The 13,016-nt window shown below is 33.1% G+C and overlaps 2 protein-coding genes across 2 annotated transcripts; one reads left to right on the forward strand and one right to left on the reverse strand.

Moving 5' to 3' along the window:
• The first annotated feature begins 1,077 nt into the window (after nt 1–1,077).
• On the forward strand, nt 1,078–6,259 carry LOC122605178. Its single transcript, XM_043778075.1, has 12 exons — nt 1,078–1,681; nt 2,124–2,326; nt 2,421–2,618; nt 2,847–2,918; nt 3,358–3,453; nt 3,588–3,667; nt 3,778–3,853; nt 4,098–4,308; nt 4,509–4,705; nt 5,065–5,164; nt 5,260–5,349; nt 5,431–6,259. The coding sequence occupies exons 1-12, from the start codon at nt 1,156–1,158 to the stop codon at nt 6,123–6,125; spliced, it is 2,544 nt and encodes an 847-aa protein (XP_043634010.1). The 5' UTR covers nt 1,078–1,155; the 3' UTR covers nt 6,126–6,259.
• A 3,113-nt stretch (nt 6,260–9,372) lies between these two features.
• Nucleotides 9,373–10,727, reverse strand: LOC122603325 (DNA damage-repair/toleration protein DRT100-like). The gene has a single exon (XM_043776001.1). The coding sequence runs from the start codon at nt 10,693–10,695 to the stop codon at nt 9,598–9,600; it is 1,098 nt and encodes a 365-aa protein (XP_043631936.1). The 5' UTR covers nt 10,696–10,727; the 3' UTR covers nt 9,373–9,597.
• Between the last annotated feature and the right edge of the window lie 2,289 nt (nt 10,728–13,016).

The raw sequence follows: 13,016 nt of genomic DNA on the forward strand, positions 1-13,016 counted from the left end.
AGAATTGACAATTGGGAAAATTCTCCCCAATCAATAGTCATGGTTAAGTACTTAAGTTTAATGAACCACTTGTCCCAAACTAGTCATCTTAGCTTTAACGGGTCAACGTCGACATTAATAAGATTAAATTTTCTTAATCACTTCTCAATCGTTGCACATACAATACACCATTACTCAACCATTAGACTAGTAATAATAATAATAATAACAATAAAAAGAAACACATTCGTTATTTGCACCACGAACCACCAGATCACTAGTGAACCATGAGACCCACCGACATAAGCAGACCTACATAGAACTTAGGGGTAACCTGGACTACGAGTCCGCTAGATTCATGTAGTGTAATTTTTAAAAAAAATGATTTATTATTTATTGGTGTAAAAAATGATTTATTATTTATTGGTGTTACGGGTCAAACAAATATGGGATACCCGTTAATATAACTAATTCAAACTTTCAAAAGATTATCCTAATAATAAAACTCATAAAGTGGTACTTGTGCAATTAAATGATAAATGGAAACTATCAAAATGCCAAAAACTCTTCACAATCATTAAAAATAACCAAAAATCCAAAAAAAAGTTTGTAACAATTTAGTCGGTGTCATTATTTTACGTCGATATAAGGCCAACATTAAAAAATTTGTGCTACCCGTACTTATCAATCATGGGTCCGTCACTGCTAGTGGTCTATGCAAGTACTATTCTAACTTTTAAAAGACGAGCATGACTTTTACTAAAAGAAACCACAAAACCCGGTCCACGTCACTAACCACCACCGATAGAAAAGGCCGGGAAAAGAAAATAATAAAATTCAACACAATATTCTTTAGTATACTAACTTCCAATTAGCCAACAAATTCGTACTCAAAATCCTTAATTTAGAAAACCCTAAGTTCTTACTCGAATTGCTTTTTTCACTAACAGTCACACGCACTGCTACTACTAGTTAATTTCATTTGTGTACTAATTATGTATTATTCCTTAGATCACTTTATTTAGATATTAATTAGTTTCATATCAATTTTCATTCTGTTTTTACCTTGTTTTTTGTTATATAAATTTATTAAATCTCATATTTCACACTCTGCCTGTTACATTTACTATGTATCCTTTATAGATAATTCAAACAAGAAATATTTTAGAATAGAAAATGAAGTTTTTATCGGTGTTAGAAATGCTTGTAGCTATACTAATGGTTTCAATGTGTGGTTTTGTAATGTGTAAAGAGTGTACCAACAGTCCTACACAGCTATCATCACATACATTTCGATACGGTTTGTTAAACTCGAAAAACGATAGTTATAAACAGGGCGTGTATTTGCATCGCCACGTGACACCGACCGATGATTCTGTGTGGGCCGGTTTGATCCCTAGGAAGGTTTTGAGAGAGGAAGGTGACGAGTTTAGTTGGATTATGATGTATAGGAAGATTAAAAATGTTGGTGATGGGGGTCGGGTTGGTGGGGAGTTTTTGAAAGAGTTGCCTTTGAGTGATGTGAGATTGGACCCGGATTCGATTCATGGGCAAGCTCAACGGACGAATTTGGACTACTTGTTGATGTTGGATGTTGATAGATTGGTTTATAGTTTTAGGAATACGTCTGGTTTGCCGGTTGTTGGTGAGGCGTATGGAGGTTGGGAAGGGTCAGATCAAGAGCTCCGTGGTCATTTTGTTGGTTCGTTTACTTCCTACTTGATGTTATTTTTTGTGTTCATCATAGATGCTTATGTGTCGTTTTATATGTTATAGTTGCTTCTTGAGTAGTTGAATTTTCTTCTTGTGGTATTTATGAGTATAAAAATGAAAATCATAATTCGGCATGCCCTTGTTTGGTCATACATATATTGTCTATATAGATTGCTTTTGTGTTGAAAGTTTCCTTTTTGACAACTGAATCGAAAATATGTTTGAGAACAAAATGTAAACGTGTTTGACAACCCTGCTTCTTTTATCATGCTGAGTAACATGAAATGCGGTGTTTGAAAGATCAATAGTCAAAGTCAAATAGTTGAGAAATATGTTTCTTGTAAACGTGAATAGATGAAAATTTAGTATTGTAATCTCTATGATTATTATTGTTAGTTTTGTGACTGGTTTCGGTTTGTTGAAAAATAAAGGGCATTACTTGAGTGCCTCGGCTCAAATGTGGGCTAGTACTGGTAATGAAACACTCAAAAAGAAGATGACAGCAGTGGTATCTGCACTTGCTGCCTGTCAAGAAAAAATAGGTACAGGGTACCTCTCTGCTTTTCCATCTGAATTTTTTGACCGTTTTGAAGCTATTGAACCGGTATGGGCTCCTTATTACACCATTCACAAGGTAAAATCTCATTTAGTAGTGTATTGCAAGATAGACATAGACCCAGACCAGATTGATGAGCCAAGTGCAGCTCATATGTTTCTTGACTTTATAGATAATGGCTGGTCTAGTGGATCAATATGTTCTGGCTGGGAATAGTCAAGCTCTGGAAATGGTGACGCTGATGGCTGACTATTTCTGCAGACGCGTGCAGAACGTGATTACTCGATACAGCATCGAAAGGCATTGGTTATCATTGAATGAAGAAACTGGCGGAATGAATGATGTTCTTTACAGGCTATGCACTATCACCGTATGATAAAACTATCTTTCTTTGATATAATGAAGTGCATGCATCTGACATATTACTTTTTGTTGGTCCTATTTGAATGAAAGAGTTTTTGCTTTATAGAAATAAATAGGGTATCCATGGAATAAGGAAAGTTATCTTTATTACTAGAACCCAGTTTGAACTTGTAGGCACTCAAACCATCATTATAATTATCTGATTTTTGACCTAGCCATTATGTATATGCATCAGGGAGACACGAAGCATTTGTGGTTGGCTCATCTCTTTGACAAACCTTGCTTCCTTGGACTACTAGCTGTAAAGGTAGCTTAAATATATTTTGTGAAGTATGTAGAATAGAAAAAGTCCCTCAAGAGTTATGCCATTTCCAGTAATTAATCAAACATCAAATGTTTCCTTAACTCACGACTTTCCGCTCACGCCAGTATTATTCTATTTTCTTTTTAATTTTACAACTATCTCTATCTCGAGACATCCTAAAAAGTGCATAGCTTTTGTATACATAAAGTTTCTGCTTACAGTTATATATTTTCCCAAGATCACTCATTTATGATATCGATAAAAGTCAACATGATTTTGTTATTTTGCCACCATGGAAGGGATAAATCTTGTATTATGATATGTATGTTATGATTTTCATAGATAAAAGGGAGTTACATATGCTATGTTGTTATTGCTAGAAGATGTAGCTGAACTTTGTTTTAATGGGTGTGCATGTGTTTATCTATCTCATTTCATGTAGGCCGATGATATATCTGGTTATCATGCCAACACACATATTCCAATAGTCATTGGAGCTCAAAGGCGGTATGAAGTTACTGGTGATCCATTGTATAAGGTACTGTATCTGGTTCGTAAATTGTGCCCAACTAAAGCCCGTGTTGTATACGATAGAACTCAACTTTGCCAGTATTAACCCAAAGAAAAAACTTATTTATCATATTTAACTGCTACTAATAATTTGCTTTCCAGGAAATTGGGACATTTTTCATGGAAATTGTGAGCACCTCCCACATGTATGCTACAGGAGGCACATCAGTTGATGAGTTCTGGTTGAAATACTAGATTTATATACAAATCACTTGATAATTTAGTTTTAATGACTGTAAAGTTCTAGAATGTTTTGACTCTTTATCTAGCCAAATATTGTTGGCCTACTCAGGTCAGAGCCCAAAAGACTCGCAAGCACCTTACAAACCGAGAATGAAGAATCTTGTACAACCTATAATATGCTAAAGGTTTGTATTGATTCATTATTGTCATGCTATACCCGGATGTCAGCATTTTTTGTATTGGAAAGGTTCCAAAATCAAAGTTACTATTCAACCATTATTATGCTAACATGTGAATCGACAACATTGGTTTGATCCACGGAATTGATTGTACTAACAAGTATTATAAATGCCCAAGGGTCATTTGTTGCAATTTACAGGTGACGAAGAGTTAATATTAGATGATATGATCTGCTTTACTTGTGCACAGGTCTCACGCAACCTGTTCAGATGGACGAAAGAAATGGCATATGCAGACTACTATGAACGAGCATTAACTAATGGTGTCCTGGGCATTCAAAGAGGAAATGAACCTGGGGTTATGATATACATGCTTCCATTAGCTCCCGGGTCTTCAAAAGCAAGTGGGTATCATAAATGGGGTTCAAAGTTTAATGATTTCTGGTGCTGTTATGGAACAGGTTTGAATTTGAAATTTTAGTCTTTGCGGTTCATTATCACCATATAACATTCATTATTTGGGAACCTCTTATATAATTTGAAAATGTAGTCTTGAATATAGGAGCAATTTTTAGGAAGAATTTGGATATTTTTTTTCTGTGTGCGTAATATAACTCTTTGGCCCATTATCTTTGTTTCTTATTTCAAATGGTTTCATCAGGGATCGAATCATTCTCGAAAATGGGTGATTCAATATACTTTGAAGAAACAGGAAACTTTCATGGGCTTTACATCATCCAGTACATATCAAGCTCACTTGACTGGAAAACTGGGAAGATTTCTCTTACTCAGAAGGTGGAGCCTGCAGTGTCGTGGGATCCTCGACTTAGAGTGTCAGTGACAATCTCTTCAAAGAAGGTACTTTCTTAATGGACAGATTTATTTAAATACGATTTTTCCAGTTGAACTACCGTATTACTACTTTAATAATCAACATGCGTAATTGGATTTATCGTCTACCATTCGTACGAGTTTACAACTCGCCATGAATCCGACCTAGTCACACCATAACTTGATTCACACTTCGAGTCAAACCTTTTCGAGTCTTATACGAGTTTGACAACTATGGATAAGTGTTTCTAGTTTCTACCTGCACATTCTATAGAAATGTTTTTCAGTTGGTTTAAGTTCTATTAGTATGTATGATATTTGATGAATAATGAATTAGTAATAGTGCTTGTGCATATCTGGTATTTAATCCTTTTGTTTTACTACAGCAAGGAACTTCATCCGCCTTGAATTTTAGAATACCATTTTGGACAACTTCAAATGCAAAAGCAGCACTAAATGGACAGAATATTCATATAACTCCCCCAGGTATGAGTACATGACTCAAAATCTTCTATAAAAAAGAGAGAAAGTTTAAGATATGTGTAGCCTCAGTAGAAAATTCACAAGCTCTGTTGACATAGGTACTTTCTTATCTGTCTCAAAACAATGGAGCTCAAATGACAAAATTGATCTTGATCTGCCCATTACTCTTAGGCTGGAGCCAATTCAAGGTATCTCCTGTTAATTTCATTTAGTAAATCGCAATTAATCGATGTCATTGATCATTAGTCTTTACTGAATGATTCGTTCAGATGATCGGCCCGAATATGCTTCACTCCAAGCAATTTTATATGGCCCATATCTGCTCGGTGGACTCACCATGGACGACTTTGACTTGAAACCTGACTCGACAAGTTCACTTTCAGATTGGATAATTCCAGTTCCAGCAGATTTCAATTCCCAGTTAGTCACTTTCTCCCAAAAGTTTAATGGCTCAACTTTGGCCCTATCGTACAACAGCGACACCATCACAATGCAGGAATTCCCAGAACCTGGTTCAGAATCCTCTATTTTCGCAACCTTCAGACTTATATTTACTGAACCCAATGACACCATGTCACAAGCAGTCATGTTAGAACCATATAGTCTTCCTGGTTCGGTTCTTCTACACCAAGGAAGAGAAGAAAGTGTCCAAATTGACAATTACTCTGATACCAGGAACTCATTATTCTACTTGGTTTATGGTGATGATGGAAGTGTCCGTTTAGAGGCTCAAAGTGAGGAAGGTTGCTTTCTGCTCCATTCCGATGGAATAGTGAAGTTGAGGTGTGAGCCCGGTGGAGCTGATGACCAATTTTTAAAAGAAACGCGCTTCAAGGTTCATGATGGAATCAGTCATTACCATCCTATTAGCTTTGTGGCAAAAGGGTTGAGGAGAAATTTCCTTTTGCAACCATTATTTAGTTTGAGGGATGAACATTACACAGTTTACTTCAACATTAATTGATCCATAATTATGAAATTAAGAGTATAAAATAGTTATCAAATATAAATAATTTTCAGGTTATATAGATTCATCTTTAAGTGTGAAAGATGAACTCTTGATTGGCAGTGAAGATTCCTACCGTTTTTCTGTATTAAGATGTACATTTGCATTGTATAAATTTGTTATCGACTACTTTAATGGGAAAAAAAAGGGTCATTAATTAAATAATTAATTAAACTAATATTCAATTTATAATTTTTCTGCTTGGTATTAAACTGAAGGACTTCTCCAACCACGAGAGAATAGACAATGATAATTTCATAAGAAACTTCATATAGAGTTAAATGTTTATAAAGTAGGCTTTCATAGGTAAATAACTCAATAAGATATATGATTGATCACATGATATGAGGGAGTTGTTTACGACCAACTTTTATAGAAATTACACATATTGACCTTGATCTGCCCATAACTTTGAGGGAGCCCATTCAAGGAGTCTGTCTATAATGTTCATAGCAAATTGTCTATAATGTTCATAGCAAATTGTTATGCAATCAATTGCACACAATGGTCGTTAGTCTTTAAAACATGATTGTTTCAGATTGGTCAGAGTATGCTTCACCCCCATGCTATCTAATATGGTCCATATATCTGCTTGTTGGACTCACCACGGAAACTTCAACTTGAAATCCCCTACTCTAGGGGGCGTTTGGTTCACAGAATGTTTTTGAATGAATTGCAATCTGTCAAAAGAATTGGAATTTGAAGAAATTAGAAACTGAATGGATTGGAATCTGATGGATGGAAGTGGAATTTAAATGAATTATAATTTGTATTTGTTTGTTTGGCCGGAATCAAATGGAATTCATAATATAAATAATAGGAATATAAATAATTAATAAATATAGTTTTATAAAATTTAAATAGTAGTACTTTCTATAAAATAAAGTTATAAATGTGTATAAAATATTATTAATTTTTATATAAAAAATAAAAATATTATATTATAATAAATATTTTTATAAAGTAATAAAATTTTTATAATCTAATATTATTACGTTATAAAATAAATAACTATTTACTATTTTTATAACAATAATGATAAAAATACTATTATATATTAATTATTTTAATAATATTAATTAATACTAATAGTAATAATTATTATTATTATTATTAAATTATTGTATTATTTATATCAATAATAATAATAATAATTATCATTATATATATTATAATTATAACAAATTATTATTATTATTATTTATTATATTCATTATATTAATAATTGTTATTTATATTAATAATAATTATTTTTATTTCTGATAATATTAATTATTATAATATTAATAGTAATTGTTATTTAAATTATTTAATAAAAATAATAGTGATAATAATAAATTATTATTATTATTATTTATTTGATTATTATTATTATTATTTATAGTAATTATTATTTTTATTATTATATATATAATATTTATTATTTTGACTTATAATAATTATTTATATTTTTATAATATTATATATTATAATTAATATTATATATTATAAATAATAATAATATTAATAAAAACTGTTATTATAATTTAATATAATAATAAATATTAATAATAATAACTAATAATAATTATTATTATATTAATTTTATAAATTTTAATATTAATAATAATAATTATTATTATTATTATTAGTATTATTATTATTATTATTATTATTAGTAGGAGTAGTAGTAGGAGGAGGAGGATATATAATATCTATAAATAAAAATAATAATAATTTTAGAAGAGTTAAATTGTGAATTCCATTGGAATTGACTTTCCATCCATTTTGTCAAGAAATCTTGAATTCCTCTATATGATGGAATTTAAATGATTCCAATTCCAATTCTGTACGAACCAAACAAGTTATGGAATGGAATCTGAATTCCATTCTGTCAACCAAACAGGATATGGAATGAAATTCAAATTCGAATTTCAACGAATTCTATGAACCAAACACCCCTACAAGTTGATAGCAAATAGGATATAACTACTCGTATATAAGATTGATTTTTAACTTAACATCTTGATATTTACCATATCAAAGTAGTAGAAACTCAATATTATTCAAGTGAAATATCTACGGATATGCTAAGATGTTACTAGAATAAATAGTATGGTCCGAAGAATTAAGAGTGTATTCTTGAGTTTTTTTTTTCAAGGATAAAAAAAGAAAGGATAGGAAATCTTTTATTTTTACATTCTTGAGTTCTCTTTATGAAAGAATAGAAAGGGGAAGAAAAGAAAAAATGACCTTTTTTTAATTCAAAACTTTCCTGTCAATATTGGTCTGATTGTGAAGGAAAACTTTTTTTTCTTTCCTTATCCTATCTTCTTTTTTTTATTATTTAAATTAAACTAAAAAATGCACTCTAAAAGAGACAATAAATAATGAAATTACTAGAAATGAAAGTGAATGATGGGCACTGGGGGCATTCATGGTGCATCTGATTTGGGATTTCATGATATGGCACTTAAATGTGAACGCTGTGCTCACTGCTCATTATTGTAGGTCCAAAGCACGCCCCACTAGCTCGGTGAAAATCCAGTAAATCAGTATTATATATTTATATTATTTACATGGGGTAATGATCAATACTTTTAAATTATTAGGCTAAAAATCCTCTTAATTAATAGGACTGTGACATGTGAAAAATCAGGAGGTGAAATTAAAAAAGAAAATTAGTGGATTCCATATGTTAACAAGTGGATATTTTAAGATGATTTTTAGGAGGATTTATCATTTTCCTATTTACATTTGAATTGTAAAATCAAATAATTAAACAGTTTTGTTACCTTTGGAAGTAATATAAAATTCCACTTTTGATCTGTAAAGCTAAACGAGTCGACTTGATTTGTTTATAAGCCTACTAGTACTAACAACTCACATTATTTGTCATGCGGTATGAATCACTTATCCTCACATTTGCTGCTTGTCTGCTTGACTTGTCTTACTTTTACTCGACTTTCGATGTATGACTTAGTTCGCGAGTTGTAATTGAACCAAGTCAAGTTGTCACAAATCACAATATCAAACTTGAGCTCAGCTCGACCCAAAATCAACATATATAGCTTTTGTTTCCAAACTTGAGCTTGAGCTCGGTTTGATAAACGATCCGCAACCGAGAAGACGAGAAGTAATAGATACGTTAACCAACCAGGATCAAGCGCGATATTTTTAGTAATATTTATACTTTCATACAAAACGTTTTAAGCACATACTCTAATAATTTAAGATATATTGTAATTCTACTAATATTAACATAAGTACATTAAAGAGAGTACGCAATAATACCATGACCTTATATTACATGATAATTATTATTATTATATTATATCATAAGTTCAAATCTCCCTCCTTTTATCGCACGGATAAAACGACGTCACATCAACGCACTGCGTAAAAACTTCCGTCAACATTAACGTTTTAACTTCCGGCGAATGACACATTTTTAACAAGTCTTCAAAGGCTTCCCGCACAAACAATCATTATTAACAAACGACGAAGCTTCCAGGTGCTGAAACCACGAACCAGACGGAATTGCACCACACAAATGATTATGACTTAAATCCAAATGCCCGATATACGAAGCCGCTTCAATCGATTTCGGGATCGCTCCTTTCAATTTGTTGTAACTCAAATCCATTACCGTGAAATAAGATCTCGGCCCAAACACATCAGGTATGTTTCCTTCAATTCCATTCCTACTTAAATTCAATATACTTATACTCGAATTCATCAACGAAGGCGGTAATGTACCAGATATGTTATTTCCGTCTAGATTCAATGTAGCTAGAACCGCCATTTTCCCTAACGATTCTGGTATCGAACCGGAAAACCGGTTCAATGACAAATCTAGATCTGATAACCTATAGATATAAGAAATTGTGTATGGAATGTTTCCGTAAATTCGGTTTCCGCTTAGTAATGCTCTGCTTAGCATTCTAAGCTTACCGAAGTTTATCGGAATCGTTCCGGATATTAAATTGTTACGCAGATCTAAATGCATTAACGAAGTAAGATTCGTTATAGATCTCGGCATTCTGCCGGTTAGTCGGTTATCAGCTATGTTGAGTACCGATAACCGACTTAATTTACCGATATCGTAAGGAATTTCACCGGAGATTTTATTTCCGATGAGATCGAGAATACGAAGATAAGGTAAAGATGTGATACATTTAGGAATTACACCGGAAATATCTTTCCAGTCGGCTATAATTATAGTTGACAGCCTTCTCAGCTGGCAAATAGCTGGAGAGATAGTGCCGTTCATGTATCCGACTCGTTTCGCTTTTTGGAAAATCGGATCTTCGGATTCTCCACGGAGGTTTATATCTGCGACCCGTTTTGTAGTCGGGTCGCAGCTTATTCCGTACCATTTGTGACAGCAGTCACTGCCTTTCCATGTATCGAAGATTCCTAAATAAGGCTCGTGTAAGGCAGCTTTGAAGGCTAGTAGAGCTGCCCGATCAGATGCCGGACAGGCAGTTACGCCATTAGTGACTAACAAAATCAAAACAGTTGTCATTAGCCATGAGTAGGCACTCATATCTTTCTTTTGTTTTGTATATATATTTATATCTATAAAAAAAAAAAAAAAAAAATTTGTTTGTGCTTACTTTGGACAGTGAAGTGTGAATTTGTTGGATAGTTTGAGTGGAAAAATAGAAGTGGAGGGTGGGTTTAAATAGTGAGAATGATGGAGGTAAAATAGATAGGGAATCACGTGTGGTGTGTGAGGTAATGTGAACAGGTCAACGTGGGTGGTAGGGATAAGAATAGGATGTGAAGAATTATGAAGAGAGAGTGATTGAGTATGATAGGACGTTATGTTATATGTCCAACCGCGTGTCATGTGCCTATCGAGGTCCTCCTGCTCGGCTAATAACAACGAAACTCATTAGAGATGGAATTAGATGTAGACAATCATAATTTTACAATTCAGAAGAAAAAAAACCCATGTCTATATCAAACTAAACCTGTTTTTATTTCTAAAATTACACATATTGTCGATCCATTTGACATTTGGTTAGGCTTATCAACCACAAGATTTATGGTTGATTGGCATATAATCGTGGACGAGATATCAGCTTTATTTTTGTTAAATGTTGTAAAATTACATACTTAAGAAACAAAAAAGTCTAATAACCATGCTTAATTTTCTTGTCAACTCAAACACATGCTACTGAAGTTTTTTAATATCTAAAGGCTAGTAATTACATACTAAACATGTTTTTTGCCCAGGCCACAATGTGTTCTTATCTATGAACCTGAAGTTAAGTATATATTCAAGATCCTTCGACTTGAGAGAAATGTCTGGTATACTACTTTAAGGAATCGCATTTACTGAAGGAGTGAAGGGGTGAAGGGAGGGGGGTCAGATTTTTAGTCATACACTTTGCGTACAACTTGAGACCAAAAATACTAAACCTTTAATCTGATTAATAAAATTGTTTAGGAATGTATTGTTTTCAGAAAATTTAAGAAGTTAGCTCGTAATTAACCTAAACTAGTTGGCTGCCATATGTTTCCCATGTAGACATGCATGTAGTTAGTAATTAATTAATGTCGATCGACATGCCCATACACTAATTGAGCCATTGAGGAACTGTTTCTTGCGTACATGTGTACATTTTGAGCACCTCAAATATATTTAAAAATTATTATACTTCGAGTCTAACATATTTTCTTGTCTGCGTTATCTACAATGAGGGCGGGGACAAAAAAAATAATACGAGTACCTTATAATTTACAGGTTGCTTTATTTATAAAAAAAAAAATAATGTATCTGCCTACACAATCTGTCCCTCTTTCAACTAGATCAGCCACAAACTCATATAAGCAGCCACCCAATGTCTTCCTCCCTTTACTCGTTCGAGGTGGACGGACGAGTCCACACCATTGGGTAGAGCTCGTCATTCGCTCGTGCGGTTGATTCGTCCGACGAGTTTGTTCCTACAGGGACGAGCTGTTAAGCTTCTTTCTTTTTCTTTTTTTTTTAATCTCAACAGCTAACAGGGGAGAAAACAAAAAAAATGAAGTTTCAAAAGTTGGCAAGACAGGTCCCTATAACGGCCTTTTTGACCAAAAGTAGTTGAAAAAAATGACACTTTTACTCCTTTAACGGCTAGCTTTTCTAAAATCCTATATATACACTTTCATTCCATTAAAATTGATACTAGTCTTTCATATATTCATAAATTCCTCCCTTTCTGCTATACACAAACATATTTTCAATGGCAAACATGATTGTCCATGATGCAAAAATGGGCATGCAAAGTCACATGCTTGACAATGACAGACACAAGACTGAAGTTAGCAATGTGATTCAGAGCATCACATCCAACAAGGCGGCTTACACAGCCGAAATCGATCGACTTCAAGGTCGAATTTGTAACGCTGTTGAAGATGAGTATCTTATTTATCTTTGACAGAAAATCGATTGGCTGAATCAAACCATTTTCCAGCTTATCGCTGCCACTACCACTTTAATCGCCACTATAGACCATGCGTTAAACCGACAAGGCGTTTTCGGTGATGGTCGTCCTGACCCTGGGAGGGAGTACGCATCTCCTCAACCCGGTGACGCTGTCGGGTCTTCTAAACCATACTGGTACATTCATCACAATGACGATGACAATACGGTGGAGTCAGACTATTCTGAATGTTAGTATTATGTTTTATAAGTATTATGTAATGTTTTATTATGTGTTTTATTATTTATTAAGTGTGTCTGTTAGGCTTTATTAATATTCTAGTATGTATGTTTTAGTTTGTAAAATAAATGAAATATGTGTTTTATTAGATATTGTTATTTTAATGAAGTATGTGTTTTATTAGATTTAGTTATATTTTTAGAGGGTTAAAAGT

This window comes from Erigeron canadensis, chromosome 6, assembly GCF_010389155.1.
Source record: "Erigeron canadensis isolate Cc75 chromosome 6, C_canadensis_v1, whole genome shotgun sequence".
In the NCBI taxonomy this organism is placed as follows: domain Eukaryota; kingdom Viridiplantae; phylum Streptophyta; class Magnoliopsida; order Asterales; family Asteraceae; genus Erigeron; species Erigeron canadensis.